Raw genomic sequence first — 17,898 nt, 5'->3', positions numbered from 1 at the left:
CATGACTGTTTGGAGACCCTGAGAACTGGGTTACATCTTGGGCTGGTTTACAAACAAGTTTTGCACTGCTGTAATCATATCGGTCTAGAAACAGATATAGATAAAGTGATACAATTCCCTAGTGTGGGCACAATTATACCAGTATACAGGAGCTTATATTAGTATAGCTTATCCCCTAAATTTGAGAAATTGAGCAACAAGAGTGCCCATCCTTGCAAAGGCCTCACCACAGTGGTTTTAAACTGTTTATAAAAATTCCAAAATCTGAAATTTTTCAAGCCATTTTGGGGAAGGTGAATTGATAGGACCTTTGGTCTTAAATTCTTGATTATGGAGGATTTCTTGATGGACAGTCTAGAGTAACTTAGGTTGCACATATCTCCAGTGAATATTACTTACATCAGAATGTCAAATTTGGTACAATCTAATGCAGGTATATATTTTATTATCAATATTAAAAACAGAGTTTTTGCAGATTCTAAATCTGCTGAATCCTGCATGCGCGCGCAGGATAGATGGAATTACAACAACAAAGCTGTGGTTGTTTAGATTTCCTTAACTCACAATTAAAAAGCTTTTTTTTTTAAAAAGCAGAACTTCATTAATTTTATTGCCTTTAACTAAATGAAATGTGTTTATAATCTACCCCACAATTTACCTATACTGGGTCTTGAAGTTTCATGCATTTAAAAAAAAAAAAAAGATTAGAAATGATTCTGTTTACCCTGATGTATCATTGGCTTTGACTGGCACAATGTATTCAAGTCTATCTGTGAAGTATTATTGTGCTGTAGTGCCTTGCTAGATTTTCCACTGGGCTTCCATTCTCCAAAATCCATAAGAAATACCTGTCTCAGAACTCCAATACACCCAAACCCTGTATTAAGCCCCTTCTCTCCTTTCCTAGTGTTCAGAGGCTTCCCACACCTAAACTCCTACACACGCACACCTCTGTTCCAGAGATCCCACACATAATGGGCCAGATCGTCAGCTGGTGCTAGTCGGTCAAGTTTAAATATGTGCAGCTCAACTGAAGTTCACATTGTGAGAATCTGGCCCTACATTTGCAAGCCACCCCTACTGACATTATAATATGCCTGTGAAACCTCCTGGATCTCTCAGTTTCCCCAAAAGCAGCTCAAATATATTAAATATTAATCAACCAAGCTTTCCAAAGACACTTAAAGGCACCAAGTGAATAGAGCATATTGAATTGAATGGCTACTTCTGTTGCACCAACTTAACAGAGTTTTAAATAAACAGAAGAAACTCACACTGAATAACTCTGATGAACTGAACTCCGGTGAAATTAAAGAAAAGATATAGTATAACACCAAAGAGGGTATGGTGAATTAATTTAAATCAGAAAATAGAAGTCCTTGATTTAAACTATTTTGGGAAGTTCTATGGCTTTTACTTTACAGGAAGTCAGACTAGATCAGTGGCCCCCAAACTGTTGGGCGTCTACCTAGGGGGTGCAACTGGACCCAGGCCAGCCCCTGTTGGGGAGCAGGGAGGATGTACCGCTCTTCTCCCAGCACTGGGGGGGGGGGTGTGAATGACACATTCCCTTACTAGTAAGGGGTGGGGCACGGGAGGAAAAGCTTGGGCACCACTGGACTAGATAATCACACCCTTCTATGTAGTCTATGAAAAATAACGGATTTTAATCTTGTTTTGCATTTGTACTTTTTATTTTCCTAAAGGAAGTTTCCAACCAGTGAGAATCAACCTATTAAAACATGCTCATTCACAACTCAATATAGCCTTTGCACTAAATTTGGTACTTTTTGCTATTCAGAAGGTTACACTATATCTAATTATATAGCTTAACATACATCTGTGGCTAAGTCATTATGCAAGGTAACCTATTTCCCCTTGTTTTTTCCTACCCTCCCCCGCCCCCCCAGACGTTCTTATTAAACCCTGGATTTGTGCTGGAAATGGCCCAACTTGATTACCATACACATTGTAAGGAGAGTACTTGTGGCACCTTAGAGACTAACCAATTTATTAGAGCATAAGCTTTCGTGAGCTACAGCTCACTTCATCAGAGCTTATGCTCTAATAAATTGGTTAGTCTCTAAGGTGCGACAAGTACTCCTTTTCTTTTTGCGAATACAGACTAACACGGCTGTTACTCTGAAACCTGTCATTGTAAGGAGAGTGATCACTTTAGATAAGCTATTACCAGCAGGAGAGTGGGGTGGGGGGAGAGAAAACCTTTTGTAGTGGTAAATACCCATTTTTTCATGCTTTGTGTGTATAAAAAGATCTTCTATACTTTCCACAGTATGCATCCGATGAAGTGAGCTGTAGCTCACGAAAGCTTATGCTCAAATAAATTGGTTAGTCTCTAAGGTGCCACAAGTACTCCTATACATCTGTTCAGAGTCTTAATTTACATTTTTGATGTTAGAAATGGTGAATTTTTTATTTCCTAGATGACTGTTTACTCATTATTTGTGTCAAATTCTATTTGAATGGAAATTGGCATTTAAAAGAGTTTTTTATTAGTTAAACAAAACTACCAGTACCTTAAATATGCCGGATACAAAAGTAAATGCTTTTATCAAAACATATTTTGAATTTTAAACTACTTGATTTATTAAACAAAGGAAGTATCTGTATTTAGTGAAGTGAACTGGTTATTTCTGGTCACCAAGTCCTTCCCAATTTTAGAACTAGTAGATCTTATCCTTTTACACCTAGATTTTATTCATCAATTGGAAGAGGAAAACAAGCTTTCCTGCTTTTTCAACTCCCAATTAGTTTCTTAACTTTCAATGAACTAGGCACAGAACTGTACTGAACAACTGAATAAAATGAAATGAAAATAATAATCTCTGTGCACCTGCAGAAGAGGCTACTGCTGTCAAAAAGTGGCTTAGCACTTCAACAAACTCTGGTTCCAGTGACTTCCACCAATTCAGTGGTCTGACTAAAACTGCAGCAGCAAACATGTACTGGTTAATAATATTTATTTAAGTAATTTTAATAGATATAAGTATCAGGAGGTAGCTGTGATAGTCTGTATCCACAAAAACAACAAGGAGTCCTGTGGCACCTTAAAGACTAACAGTTAATTCCTCATTGTTTTAATAGATTATAGTAAGTTTAGGCCTTAACACTGGATGTCATAATTTCAAATGTACATATGTTTAAAAAAATATTTTAAATTCAAATATTTAATTTAAATGTATCGTCATTTTTTAAAAAAATGATTTTTACCCATCTGAAAGAGAGGGAACACTCAATCACCCAAAATGTCTTTTCAGTCAGGACTGTTTGATAAGTGTGAATTTTATATTCTGGAGGATAGGGGGGATATAACAAGAATGTCTCCTGTGTGAAAGCAGCCAGTAAATTCTGAGACCTAAAAGTATCAGAACCATCTATATTTGAACAAACGTTACATACCCAGTTAGCAATTTATAAAAAGATTATCCTCCTCTCTCCAAAATGACAACTGAGTAGAGAAAATGCTCACAGAACTCCATCAAAAACAAGGGATGGGGGAAATGGAAGGCTAGGGTGCTTGAAACACAAGGAAAAAGCCACTACCTAAAGGGGGGGACTAGATGGCAGACACAGCTGGATGCAAGCTAGCTATCGCTTGGTTTGGTGATAATGAGGTGCATGTAACAGCTGTGGAAAACCAGCTGTGTTAGGAGGAGGGGTGAAAGAGAATAATCCCAAATCAGGAGCTAGGGGAAACTCTTTTTCCTTCCCCATCATGCATATCACAAGTTACACTACCAAGTGCCAGCAGTAACCTAAATGTTCCATTTAACAGTCCTACTTCACCAATTCTGAAATGGCAGAATAGGTACTGTGTAGCTTCCTCTCTTTCATGTGATGTCATTTTTCATACACCCACTATATGCACTTCCCCTGCATCGATAGCAAAATCCATTTCTGCCCATGTATGCAGACATTTAGGCAAGACACACATTTTACACTTACTTCTCCCCCTTACATCTTCACCTTTACTTTTTTAAAATTAATTGTAGACTTGTAGCCTACACACTGACATAAAACTAAGTTTTAAAATCATATAATCATAGAATATCAGGGTTGGAAGGGACCTCAGGAGGTCATCTAGTCCAACCCCCTGCTCAAAGCAGGACCGATCCCCAATTAAATCATCCCAGCCAGGGCTTTGTCAAGCCTGACCTTAAAAACTTCTAAGGAAGGAGATTCCACCACCTCCTTAGGTAACGCATTCCAGTGTTTCACCACCCTCCTAGTGAAAAAGTTTTTCCTAATATTCAACCTAAATCTCCCCCACTGCAACTTGAGACCATTACTCCTTGTTCTGTCATCTGCTATCACTGAAAACAGTCTAGAGCCATCCTCTTTGGAACCCCCTTTCAGATAGTTGAAAGCACCTATCAAATCCCCCCTCATTCTTCTCTTCCGTAGACTAAACATCCCCAGTTCCCTCAGCCTCTCCTCATAACTCATGTGTTCCAGTCCCCTAATCATTTTTGTTGCCCTCTGCTGGACTCTTTCCAATTTTTCCACATCCTTCTTGTAGTGTGGGGCTCAAAACTGGACACAGTACTCCAGATGGGGCCTCATCAGTGTCCAATAGAGGGGAACGATCACGTCCCTCGATCTGCTGGCAATGCCCCTACTTATACATCCCAAAATGCCATTGGCCTTCTTGGCAACAAGGGCACACTATTGACTCATATCCAGCTTCTCATCCACTATAACCCCTAGGTCCTTTTCTGCAGAACTGTTGCTGAGCCATTCAGTCCCTAGTCTGTAGCGGTGCATTGGATTCTTCCATCCTAAGTGCAGGACTCACAATATTTACAATATATATTTTCTTAAAAAGAATTGTGCAATTAGATCAAGATTTTCCACACTTACCAGAGTTTCTCATCTGAGCAAGGTAAAAAACTTAATGGTTTTCTTACACACTGTATGTATAAACAGTGTAGCCGGTTTCTTTTTGTTGAGTGGGTCATTTTATTTTGAATAGTCAGATAGTATATTTAGTAATTAGCACTGAATTTGTTAATTTAACAAGCTCTAGTTTATTCCAAGTCCTAAGGAGAAAGAAAAATATATTCTCTTCCCCCTACATTTCCCAGAGTTTCCCAGAAGAGGAGCAACATCCACCAGAAGGCCAGTCTCACAGTTTGAGAAGGGCTGTATTAAATGTAAAAACAACATACAGTGGAAGGATAACCCTAAAATCACCAGCAAGGGAGCTATGAGAAATCTGCAGTAATTAAACAATGGGACCTTTTTACTTGTACCATATGAGATTTCTAAAACTCCACATGCAAATCAATTTACGCTTGATTAGAGGCTGGTAAATGTCTTTTACTCTCTCATCTGAGCTACCCTTCATACTTCAGTTACTGTAATGAATACAAATATAAAAGAGGCAAACAATATAGAGTTGAAGTTCTGTCCCCCTTAGGTACTAAAACACGTTTGCTATGCTAAACTAAATTATTTGTTAATACTGGCAAAAGAAAGTTACATATCTTCATATTTTAAGGGACAGACTGAGAAAGTTACCTTAAAAAAAAAGGGGTACTTACTGTGACCAAACACACAGTCAAACTGTGTTAGCTACTGGCATTTTCTGTATTGGTAGTGTAACACCAACAGACCCCAGTCATCAGCAGTCGGGATCGAACCGGGACCCCTGGAACTTAGTGCATGAGCCTCTACCACATGAACTAAAAGCCAACTGGCTGTTAGCTAAGGCTGTAGAGCAGACTCATTAATCTCTTTCTGTGGTCTCAGTGCCACTAGATAGGACAGAGCACCACACAAAGTAGGTGTGGGGGTTACATACATCCCCTAGCTGAGGAAGCACACCCCGAGCTTCAGACACTTCCCAGTTGAAATCCCAGACAAGCCCCCACTTGAACACTGATAGACCCTGGTCGGCAGCGGGTGAGATTGAATTTGGGACCTCTGGAACTTAGTGCATGAGCCAAAAGCCAACTGGCTGTTGGCTAAGGCTGTAGAGCACTCTCTCCCTCTCTCTCAGAACACCACACCCAGGAGGTGTGTGGGTTACAGTAGCAAGGCACAATTTCTCCAGACAGGGATTCACCAGACCCCTCACACACACACACACACACACACACACACTACCATGCTGGTAGAAACTCATGTCATAGACTACCTCTGAGTCAGTCTCTACATGGTTTATGAAAATCTGTAACAGCCTTGAAGGCTCTCTTTACACCAGAACACAGTAAACAATTAGGGCCCAGTTCTGCCACATGATCCATTCACGCTTCCATTAACAGTGGTAGGGATTACATAGTTACACATGTGGAAAGATAGGAGAATCAGACGCTCGTATTTAACATATGCCAAATTACTCTGAGCAAATATTGGAAACATTCACTGACACATGATTATGAGGCAAAAATCACATCAGAAGAAATCCTAAATTACAGCAATGGCATCTACCAAAACATTTTGAATTGATGATTGGAATTTGAATTAAGCATCAAAACAGTATGCAAATCACACAATAGGGTGATGTTACTACATTGTGTACCAGTCTGAAGAACATTATGCAAGTAGGATAATTCTCTAATTTGAAAATTGTGGGACTAGTTGCACCAGAGCCATAAAATGTTAGCTTCTTCATTATGTGTACTACCATATGGTATTGCATTTGTACTGAAGTCGGAAGCAGTAACATTTCCATGGAACAAATAAGCCTTGATAACAAGTATCTTTCCTTGGACTAAGGTTGTAGCCTCAAAACAAAAACATACCAAATCTGGATACTATCTTTACTGAATTTACTACTGTCAAAGATATCTATCAGCCATACCTTATTTAGTTTATAAACTTTTTCTAAAACAGCTATTGTTAAACAATTAACTAAATTGCATTTTTAGATAAATCTCATATCCATGTTCATATCGTGTCATAAGCAGTGGAATGTACCATGCCAGGATTAACAATACATTTGTTGGATAAACCTCATAGCCAATATGGAATTATGTACTACTACAAACATTTTAGATTCCCTCAGTCAAGGTTCATTATGTAATTTAGCATACTAACCACTTCACAACTGAGATTTGGAAAAAGCCATAACGTGGGGTTCTTGGATCTTTCACTACCACAGGCACTCCTGCATTGACCAAAAGTCAAACAAATGCAGGTATCTTGTATAGTAGGCGACAATTTTACCACTGAACCACCTGTTTACTGGATGATAACTGAATAGGATTTCATTGCAATTAAAAATACAGATGATTCAATCAAAAGTAGTATAGTGAAAACTTTAACCAGAAATATAGCCTGCACATGAAATATCCGAGATATCAGGTAGTATGTAAGATACACAAAAGTTTGAGGATGAAGAATTAACTGAAAGAGGAATGAGAACAAGACTAAACAATAGACTAACTCATCCAAAATCTCTCCATAGCACTTTTTGAAAACTGAACAAGGATGAGTGTATCTTAGTCTTGTACCAGGAAATAAACCCAGACAATATTTTGCACTTGAAGACAAACAAAAAGTTGACAAATTCTAAATGATACAAATTGAAGAGTATGTGACTAAAACTCTATTAGATTGATCAAAGACTAAAGAAACAGACTTGCACCCAGAAGAGACAGGAAACATGACAAAAAAATAAATAAAGACAGTGAATCAGATGTTCATCTCTGCTGCAGCCCCTTTATGCCAGATGAAAGAGCTGGAGTGGTCTAATAGACCTTAAAAGTTCTGAACCATGCCAGAGACAGATTCCTACAGCACAGGTACAGCGGAGGACATCCATAAGGCTGCCTTTCAAGGATGCCTGGCAACCTCTAGTGAAGGGGGTATTCCAGGGCATGGCTAGGGATGGAGCCACAACACAGTACTTCAGAGATTCTGGGAAGCCCAGGGAGGGTGCCATACATTAGATGGCCCTCTAACCAAAAGGCTGACTAAAATTATGCTGGGGACCCCCAGAGTGGCCCAGTCGGATGGGCACATTTGATCTCCCTCTGGACTGCAAGGTCTATCCATCGGCTCATGTGAAATTCTGCACTGTACTTCTTACAACTTGTCTGCTCTGTTTTAAAAGAAAAACTGGCAATGTTTGATGTTGAACTCTGAAAGCAGGACCCAAGGAAAGCATGTGCATGGGGCTCAATTTATTGGATAGTGACAAAGGAACAAAACCATGTATCTATCTGTAGAATTAAATCTCAAAAGGTACTAAGTTCTGAACATCTGGAGTCTGACAAACATTATGCATCACTCTGTTCATTTAGATAATGAATGGAGGAACTGGAAGTACTGTGGCGGTCTGGTAAGCCGATGACTAAGACAAAAATACTCAAAGTAGCATGTCATAAAACAGGGGTGAGCAAACTACAGCCCGTGGGCCGCATCTGGCCTGCCAGCCGCATCCAGCCCCCGAGCTCCTGCTGGAGAGTGCAGTCTGGGGCTTGCCCCACTCTGGCACTCCAGATGGGGAACAGGGTCAGAGGCCGCTCTGCACGGCTCCTGGAAGCAGCAGCATGTCCTGCCTCCAGCTCCTGTGCATAGGGGCAGACGGGGGTTCCACTCCGCACGCCGCCCCCACAGCTCCCATTGGCCAGGAACTACGGCCAATGGGAGCTGCAGGGTGGCACCTGCGGACGGGGCAGCACACAGCAGAGCCTCCTGGCCGTACTTCCATGTAGGCACTGGAGGGCGAACATGTCACTGCTTCCAGGAGATGCTTGAGGTAAGCACTGCCCAGAGGCTGCACCCCCGAGCCACCCCCACCCACGCCCCAACCTGCTACACCATCCCTGATCCCCCTCCCGCACTCCAAACCCCTCAATCCAAGCCTGGAGCACCCTCCGGCACCCCAAACCTCTGGAGCGCCCTCCAGCACCCTGATCCGCCTCCTGCCCTCCAAATCCCTCAGTCCAAGCCTGCACCCTCAACTGGAGCCCTCAACCCCCCTGCCCCAGCCCATATCCCCCCTCCTGCCATCTGAACCCCTCAATCCCAGCCCGGAGCACCCTCCTACACTCCAAACCCCTCATCCCTAGCCCCACCCCAGAGCCTTCACCCCTCCCCTCCGCACCTCACCACCCTGCCCCAGCCTGGAGCCCCCCTTCCACACCCTGAACTCCTCATTTCTGGCCCTACCCCAGAGCCTGCACCTCCAGCCAGAGCCCTCACCCACCCCCACATCCCAACTTCTGAGCATTCATGACCCACCATACAATTTCTATGCCAAGATGTGGCCCTTGAACCAAAAAGTTTGCCCACCCCGTCATAAAAAGTCTTCCTCTCAGACCAGTACCTAAAATTACACTAAAGAATGCATTGCTTTCTTCAGATACACACATTTTTATTTTTACCTCTTCATCTATTGGACAGTCTGTTTTTATTTTGGCAATTTTTTTTCTTATTCATTTAAAATTTGAATTAAAAATAATTGGAATAGTATTCTGAAGTTACTTCCTGTTAACTCAATAATAAATGGTCCAAGGGTGTACTCACACCAAGATAAGACTATTACTTCAGAAAGTGAAAGCAAATTCAAGTAATAATATTTGAGCACCTATACTTTTCTCTCTCTCACACACACACAAATTTCTTCCTAAATTTCACTACTGTGAAGGGTTTAATCTTATTAAAGATAACTCTAAAAATTAACTTACCCACTAGATCATCATTTGAGTAATTCTCTGCTTCAACAGGAACTTCTGTAAATCAAATTTTGCAGCAATTACATATAATGTGTCTGTTTTCAAAACTGTTAAATAATCCTGTATGGGTCATTTTACTAGGAACTATTTCATTAACACATGCTACTCTTTCAAAATAACTTTCTGAACAGATTATTTTTAGAGCGTGTGGGGAAAAGGGGGCTTTTGCTAGGGGTCTGTAATGGGGACACTGGGCCCATTACACACACCTTTTGAAATGTGCGTGTACACTTTTTCAGCATGTATGCTTTTTACTTTATTTACACACATTTAAATTTAAAATTGTATTACTGTATTTTATTGCCAAAAGCTGGGACTGGACGATAGGGAATGGATCACTCAATTGCCCTGTTCTATTCATTCCCTCTGAAGCATCTGGCATAGGCCACTGTACGAAGACAGGATACTGGGCCAGATGGATCAGTGGTCTGACCAAGTATGACTATTCTTATGTCCTTTTGTATTTAAAGCCAAAAATATATACCTCATCACTCAGCCTCACTGTTTGATAACATTTATTACAGCAAAGGTGTTATTACAAAAATGACCACACTAAAAGCTTCAAAAATAGTATGCACTTTAACACTGTTAACCTTTGCAGAACAAATCTGGAAACAGAAAAAAGAATTTAGTTCATAACTTCCTAATTACAGGACAGGATTCCATTTCACAGCAGTCACAGTTCTTGAGTTTCATAATAGAAATATTTGCTAAAAACAATTAGGAGTTCAGAGATGTATTGAGAAGAGTTACTACACAAACCTGTTTCCTGAGGTTCAACAGCAACAGTGTCTTCTGTATGTTCTTTTTCCTCTGTTACAAAGAAAATTAAGGTGTATGATACATTTACAGTATTGTGTGCATGAGTTTGCTTATCAGACTAACTGCAGACTCAACAGATGGGTACGGATGTGACACTAGATATTACTTATTAAAATCTGTTATGTGCAATAGTTTTTAATGCCTCTTCACTACTATAAGTATCTCATTTTCAGTAAAACTGCTATGTATTAAAAGTTGAAATAATTGTAATATGAAATACCAACAGTAATATACACTTTCAGTTAGTTGTATTAGAGCAAGGTTTTTTAAGTTCATTAAACTAAAACATTTTCATAAGAAAAAAAACTACATTAATATAAGATCAAATCCTGTAGGCATTACTCAGGAAAAACTCCCATCTAGTTCACTGGAAGCACTGACTGAGCAAAGACAGAGTAAGGCTTGTAAGATTTTTCTCACAGTGAGCTGACATATTAAGTTGCTTTTGTATTAAGTTCGGCCCAACAAGAAAGTAGCTAGCAACACCAAAGCCACAAATTTAAAGGTTTTCAAAACTTAAATCTTTTCAAATAGTCGTCAAAATAAAGAGAGAAGATTGGGGAGGTAATATCTTTTACTGGACCAACTTAAAGCTTCTCTGTCTCTCACCAACAGACGTTGGCCCAATAAAAGATATTACCTCACCCAACTTGTGTCTCTAATATTCTGGGACCAACATGGTGACAACAACACTGCATTCAGAATTAAGAGTCCATACATTCAATTTTTTAAATCAAATGCAAATACTTTCTGCAAGTAATTAAAACTTTTATTTAACAGTTGATGTGTCAGTGGGCAAAATTAACATTTTCTATTGGGAGATCTAAAACCTCAATATTTCTTGTAATCCAGTGTAGGAAACATTAATTAATTATATCCCTTTGTTTTACATTTAACTGACAGATATGGCAATTTGAATATGAAAATAAATACTTTTACAAAACAAATATTCATACCTGATTGCTTTTTATTAATTTCCACGTCCTCAGGAATTTCACCTAGAGTTCAAGGTTTACAAAAATAAAACAAAAAAAATTAGCTGTTTTAGGGTCAACTACTTCAAAAAAATGCATATAGCAGACATTTAAGATTATACTTAGAAAACATATACCTGGCTCTGTATCTTCATTTACTGGTTCTGGAAGCGCCCCTGCAGCTAAGAAGACAGAATATTTGTAGCAATACCTAAAGTAAGTTCTACACTTTAGAAACTTTCCACAAAACAAAGCAAAGGCTAATTTCTAAGGCTCATATTACCCCTCCCATGGAAAACCTCACAGGGAGAGAACTGAGATAAGGAAAATTCTGTGAAGTTTGTGTCCGATTCCCAAGCAAGCACCTCAACCAGTGGACCATCCATCCTCTAAGCGTGCGTTCCAGATGAAAAAATTTAAGTCAATTTCAAATAAGAAAATGTCAAAATGTTAGAAGTTTCCCAAAACCATTAGTAACAACTGTGTTGTATAGAAACTGTACTACATGGCAGAGTTAACATTGCTATAGGAGCCAACACTTTTTGATTTCCTGACTTATGTGTTTGATTTTTCAATTTTAGCTGCACTAAAGTTAGTGGACATGTTTACTAAGACAAACTAAGGCTCAATTTATACTTTACCAGCGAATGCCAGAGAGCAGGAGCATGATGAAAGTTGCCAGGGTTCATGGATTAGTGGGACTTGAAATATTTCACATACTGTGGTGGGGAATATTGGTCTTTTGTTGTGGAACTTTTGTAATAAATTAACCCTGCAAAGGGCTATTTACATGTGGACAATATGTATGGAGTTATTAGGGACTCTGGGAGAAAGGGGAAATTGAGGCAGACAGGTCTATCATACTGTGACCTGCAACTGGAGAGCACCCCAGGCAGGAGCCATCTTATCAAATATGGTGGAGAATGGGGGAGGATGATGGGCCTTTCGGAAGAGGGGGAACAGCCAGTGCATGGAAGAGGGAAATCGAGGCAGGGGGATTGCAGGGCCACCCTGAGGCGGGGGCAGGTGGTGGTCACCCTTTGACACACAGAGACTATTTGCACCAGTCGAGCTTAGTCTTACTTGAACCAGGTATGCGGCACCAGTGAAAATTGTGACTTACTGTACATCATTTTATCTTTTCTACCCCTGGAGGCTTGATTGGTTCAGCTACTCTAGTCACTGCCCATCAATAGCTGAATTCAGGGGAAACCCTCATGACAGACAAAGCCTAAGGCCCCAATTCTGCAAACAGATACTCCGATGAGCAACTTTAGGCATGCGAGTAAGTCCTATTGGAGTGAACTGGTCTGTTCCTGCAAGGCTCTGAGTACTTTCTGTTTCCATTGCTTACACAGGAGTTAAAGAAACAACATGCAGAAGCAGAACCTAATTTAGTCAAGTCCAAAGATACTGAAGAAACTGAAGTATAAAAAGGTTAAGGAACAACAAGACCACAAATAGATTTGGACAACCGTGGAGTTCAGATACCACATTCAGTATCTGAGATTCACAAGAGGCAGTAAGCAGTAAAAATATTAATAAACATTTTGTTATAACCTGGGGGGAAAGAAAACCTGCTTTTATATTTTTTTAAATTTTACACTCCAAAGGAAATTAGCTGTTTAAAACTACTGTATGCAACAGGAAAAATCTCAGTCAAGTACATGTTTTAACAAGTGTCTTAAAGTTGTATTAAGATAGAGTAACTTTAGAAAAATAAACTTTAAGCCCTCCTTTCAGAGAGATGAGAACAGCTTATACTCACTTTCATCTTCCTTTTCAGCATCAGCAGCTGGTTCTGTTGGGAACAACATTTCTTAGCTTCAAACTTATTCTTTTGGGCCAACATCATTGCTAAGCGTCAAGAGAACATTTATAAAATGTGAAATGCCTAAAAAAAGGTTCTTTTAAGGAAGGAATAATGTTCTACAATATTAAGAAATTTCTAATTACTCTATAAAAATGGAAACAAGTACATGATTTTGTTGAAAGATAACCACAAACAAATCATCATCTAGAACAGGCTTGCATTACCCAGAACAGTAGACTTCGTCTACCACAGTGGGGCTTAATTTAAATCATGCTTCGTTTTAAGGAGGCTAAAATTCCTGACAAGGACTGAGAAAGTGACCATGCCAATATGATATGGGCCCCAATTTTCATAACATTTAGGAACCTTCTGTGTATGAAATCCTAAAAATAATACACAAACATTGTTGCATAATTAATGTAATGTAAACAACTAACAAATGTATTTATTTTCACCTTGTATGCTTTCTTCGTAGTAGTCTTCATTTACAGGCTCTTTACCTGAAATGGGGATACATTCAAATGATACATGAGAACAACATTCTTTAAAATTACCTTTACTAAACAAATGCAGAATTCATAAGCAAGATGTTATTTACAATCTAATTTACAAGGGGATGCTAGCTTGAAATCCTGTCAATTTCAATGTGTTAAAAGTAGTTTCAGATATTACACGTCCTGGAATCTCCCTGCCAAATTTCATAGATTCAAAAATCACATTTTCCTACTTTTTAAAATGGTTCTCTTTCTCCCACTCTACACAAATAGGGGGAAACAATTGATTAGGCAGGCAGAACAGTGAAGCTACCTATATACAGGTTCTTGTAAATGCACCAAAAACAATTTTTTGATACAAAGAGAAAAATTAACTACTCTCTCTAATCTTTCACCTATAGCAACTTTAGATGTTACTTGAAAAATAATACATTTTTCAGATAGGGAATTTTAAGTTACCTGTGCAGCAGTTAAAAAAAAAAAAAAAAAATCAATCAATCTCCTTTGCCTCTTGCAGAAATAGGGTGGCAGTTGGGGTTGTTTTCTCTTTATTTTGATGTTGAGGAGATTTACTTATATTTAAAGGTTACTATCCCAAAGTAGTTTACCTGCAGTTTCTTCTGTTTTTCCAGTCTCCAATTCTGCATACACTAAGGGGTTATAATTTTATCTTACAGTTATTTACACAAGTGCAGTCATACAAAAAACACGGACTAATAGGTTTTTCTGTAAAATAAAATCCAGCATAAACGTATTAGGGTTACTAACCTAAATGTTGTTAACTTTGCTCTTTACTTTTTTCCACTATTTACTCTTTTTCTCTTCTCTGGAGCTGTCTTGCTCTACCCGTGAACCAATTCTTTTCCCCCTTAATTCTGTCTATTGTTTTTTCCTATTACTTTTATAGGTAGGTAAGAATTGCCCTAGTGGATCAGACCAGTGGTCCATATTCTAATCCCATATTCAGTCTCCTGTGCCAGCACCAGAAGCTTCAGAAGGTGCAAGATATCTTGCATTAGGCAGCTGTGGGATCATCTGTCTCTAACATCACGTTGCCTCTGAATCCCTTTATAGTTAGGCCTTGTCTACACAACACAGTTTTTCTGACAAAAGGCAGCTTTTGTCGACAAAACAGTAGAGGTCTACACACTACAATGCTCCTCCTGCTGATTTAACTCGCCTGATATGTAAACATAATAAAACCATCCTGATGAGAGGCATTGCGACATGACGCAGCAGCAGTGTAAACACTGAATTCCTTACATTGCCATAACTGACCTCAAGCAGGTATACCACAATGCCCACCGTTACCACTCTGGTCACTATTTTGAACTCTACTCTCCTGCAGCCAGCTACACAGCTATGCACCCCTCCCTTTTTAAAGCCCCAGGAAGTTTTGAAATTGCTCTTCCTGTTTGCTCAGCTGGAGAGCTCACGTAGCATCTGCCAAGCTGGCTGCACCTCGCAAATGCGCTCTTTTCTGTACTACAGGGGAGGTGCTGCTTCTACTGAGGCTGTGGGTCTGAGGCGGGGTCTGTGGGGAGAAATCACTGTAGGGAGGCAGGGGGAGAGAATCATAAGACTCTCCCTACAGCCCCCCGATCCAGGTATCTTCCAAGGTTGCAGCAGGACCCAAGCACTCTACTCATGGGAGTTTAAAACACAATGACAGCCAAACATAGTGTTGGGGGAATCCTGCTCTCTGCAACACTAGGGCTGCAGCGGCAGGCAGACTGCATGGCTGAGTCCCCTGTCTTAAGAGACACACCATGCTGACACACAGACTCTTTCACCCCCCTCCCCCAACACACATTGTGTGTGTGTGTGTCTGTCTTTCTCACAGACACACACACACACACACACACAGTTCCTCTCACACACTCCTCTCCCTGCTCTACCCCCCCCACTTCTGTGGGCTTCTTGTGTTATTGTTCAGCAATGTCAGTTTGGTCACATTATCAAGTGCTACTTTCCAAAGTGATTTAAAATGCGTTACTTTTTGGGCACACATAGCAATCATTACAAGGTTCATAGCACAGCGCGAGAAACAATGCCAGGCTCAACACACTACAGCAGCACCCATTACTGTGGCTCAGTGTTAAAATGCTCCTTCAAGGCCTCCTTCAGCCACACATCACTCCTCTCCCACTGAGCTCCTCCTTGGGTTCAGAATGCACAGCACAATACTAAATAGCAGCGCAGGATCCATGCTTTCTGACAGAAATGGCTGGGCTGGAGGTTACCATGGCAGTTGAAAAGCAGCTGGTAATCTAGTAGGATGCCCATGCCTTTTGCAGTGGGGGCAAAAGATCTATCTGGCTTTAAGATTAAACTTGATAAGTTTATGGAGGAGATGGTATAATGGGATAACATGGTTTTGGTAATTAAATATTCATGGTAAATAGGCCCAATGGTCTGTGATGGGATATTAGATAGGGTGGGATCCGAGTTACCCAGGAAAGAATTTTCTGTAGTATCTGGCTGATGAATCTTGCCCATATGCTCAGGGTTTAGCTGATCGCCATATTTGGGGTCGGGAAGGAATTTTCCTCCAGGGCAGACTGGCAGAGGCCCTGGAAGTTTTTCGCCTTCCTCTGTAGCATGGGGCACGGGTCACTTGCTGGAGGATTCTCTGCTCCTTGAAGTCTTTAAACTACGATTTGAGGACTTCAATAGCACAGATATAGGTGTGAGGTTTTTTGCAGGAGTGGTGGGTGAAATTCTGTGCCCTGCGTTGTGCAGGAGGTCAGACTAGATGATAATAATGGTCCCTTCTGACCTAAATATCTGTGAATCTATGAACGATGGGATTGGGAAACCTGCATCATATGACGCTGAACCCGCCCACATGAGGCATTGCAAATCCTTCCCAAAACATGCTGCGGCCAGTTCCACAGTGGGACAGCTACCCATGGTATACTGTTCTGTGTGTCGATGCAAGAGCTGCTACGGTGGATGAGCTCCACCGACATGAGGAGCATAATGTGGACACACAACTGTGGTTTAATTACAGCGGTGCCTGTACACCAGGGGTGGGCAAACTTTTTGGCCCAGGGGCCACATCTGGGTATAGAAATTGTATGGCAGGCTATGAATGCTCACAAAGTTAGAGTGTGGAAGGGAGTGAGGGTTCTGGCTGGGAGCACGGGTTCTGGAGTGGGGCTAGAAATGAGGAGTTCAGGGTGTGGGAAAGGGCTCCGGGCTGGGCCAGGGCAAGGGGCGCTCCGGCTGAGGGTACAGGCTCTGGGGCTGGGCTGAGGATGAGGTGTTCGAAGAGCAGGAGGGTAGTCTGGGCTGGGACCGAGGGGTTCGGAGAGCAGGAAGAGGTGGCTTGGGGGTGCAGGCTCCCGGCGGTGCTTTCCTCAAGCAGCTCCTGGAAGCAGCATGTTCCCACTCCGGCTCCTACATGGAGGCATGGCCAGGCAGCTCTGCTGCATGCTGCCCTGTCTGCAGGCGTTGCCCCTGCAGCTCCCATTGGCTGCGGTTCCTGGCCAATGGGAGCTGCGGGGTGCGTGCTTGGGGTGGTGTGCAAAGCGGAGCCCCCTGGCTGCCCCTACGCATAGCGGCCAGAGGAGGGACATGCTGCTGCTTTTGAGCCGCGTGGAGCAGCCCCCTACCCCGCTCCCTGGCTGGAGCACCAGAGTAGGGCAAGCCCAAGACCCTGCTCTCCAGTGGGAGCTCGAGGGCTGGATTAAAACAGCTGGCAGCCGGATACAGCCCACAGGCTGTAGTTTGCCCATCCCTGCTGTACACTGACATAACTTAACATGGCTTAAAGCTTGAGGCATGAGGCTTAGAAACTCTTCCAAAATTTGTTTTGATTAACTGCTTTAACTGTCTGTATTCCTGTTATCCATATAAACACCAGTCTCTTTGAAACTTGCTAAATTTTTGGCTTTGAGGACATCCTGTGGCAATGAGTTCCACAACTTGATTATATATGTTGTGGGGGAAAAGAACTCCTTTTAGGAGTTTGCCACCTTTTAATCTAATTGACGGTCTCCTTTTTCTTATGTTCTGAGACAGAAAATAAGAACAAGGAGAAAACAGAAGCTCTTGATCTACCTTCTCTATAACATTCGCTATTT

At 41.1% G+C, this 17,898-nt stretch overlaps 1 protein-coding gene across 12 annotated transcripts in view; it reads right to left on the bottom strand.

Moving 5' to 3' along the window:
- The window catches only part of ASPH (aspartate beta-hydroxylase), a 206,679-nt gene that overhangs the window by 97,007 nt on the left and 91,774 nt on the right, over nt 1-17,898 (bottom strand). For 8 of the 12 annotated variants that reach the window (XM_073331031.2, XM_073331039.2, XM_073331043.2 and 5 more), the window contains 7 exons: nt 14,419-14,460; nt 13,772-13,816; nt 13,272-13,304; nt 11,641-11,685; nt 11,486-11,527; nt 10,470-10,520; nt 9,660-9,704 (listed from right to left, as the gene is read on the bottom strand). In XM_073331031.2, coding sequence (XP_073187132.1) covers nt 9,660-9,704; nt 10,470-10,520; nt 11,486-11,527; nt 11,641-11,685; nt 13,272-13,304; nt 13,772-13,816; nt 14,419-14,460 — 303 coding nt within the window. The remainder of the gene's footprint in view (nt 1-9,659; nt 9,705-10,469; nt 10,521-11,485; nt 11,528-11,640; nt 11,686-13,271; nt 13,305-13,771; nt 13,817-14,418; nt 14,461-17,898) is intronic. The other 4 variants (XM_073331032.2, XM_073331035.2, XM_073331033.2 and 1 more) reach the window with 4 other exon arrangements.

The sequence above is a fragment of the Lepidochelys kempii genome, chromosome 2 (genome assembly GCF_965140285.1).
Source record: "Lepidochelys kempii isolate rLepKem1 chromosome 2, rLepKem1.hap1, whole genome shotgun sequence".
Classification (NCBI taxonomy): Eukaryota; Metazoa; Chordata; order Testudines; family Cheloniidae; genus Lepidochelys; species Lepidochelys kempii.
The sequence above is the reverse complement of the archived record's forward strand: the minus strand, read 5'-3'. Positions and strand labels throughout refer to the sequence as shown.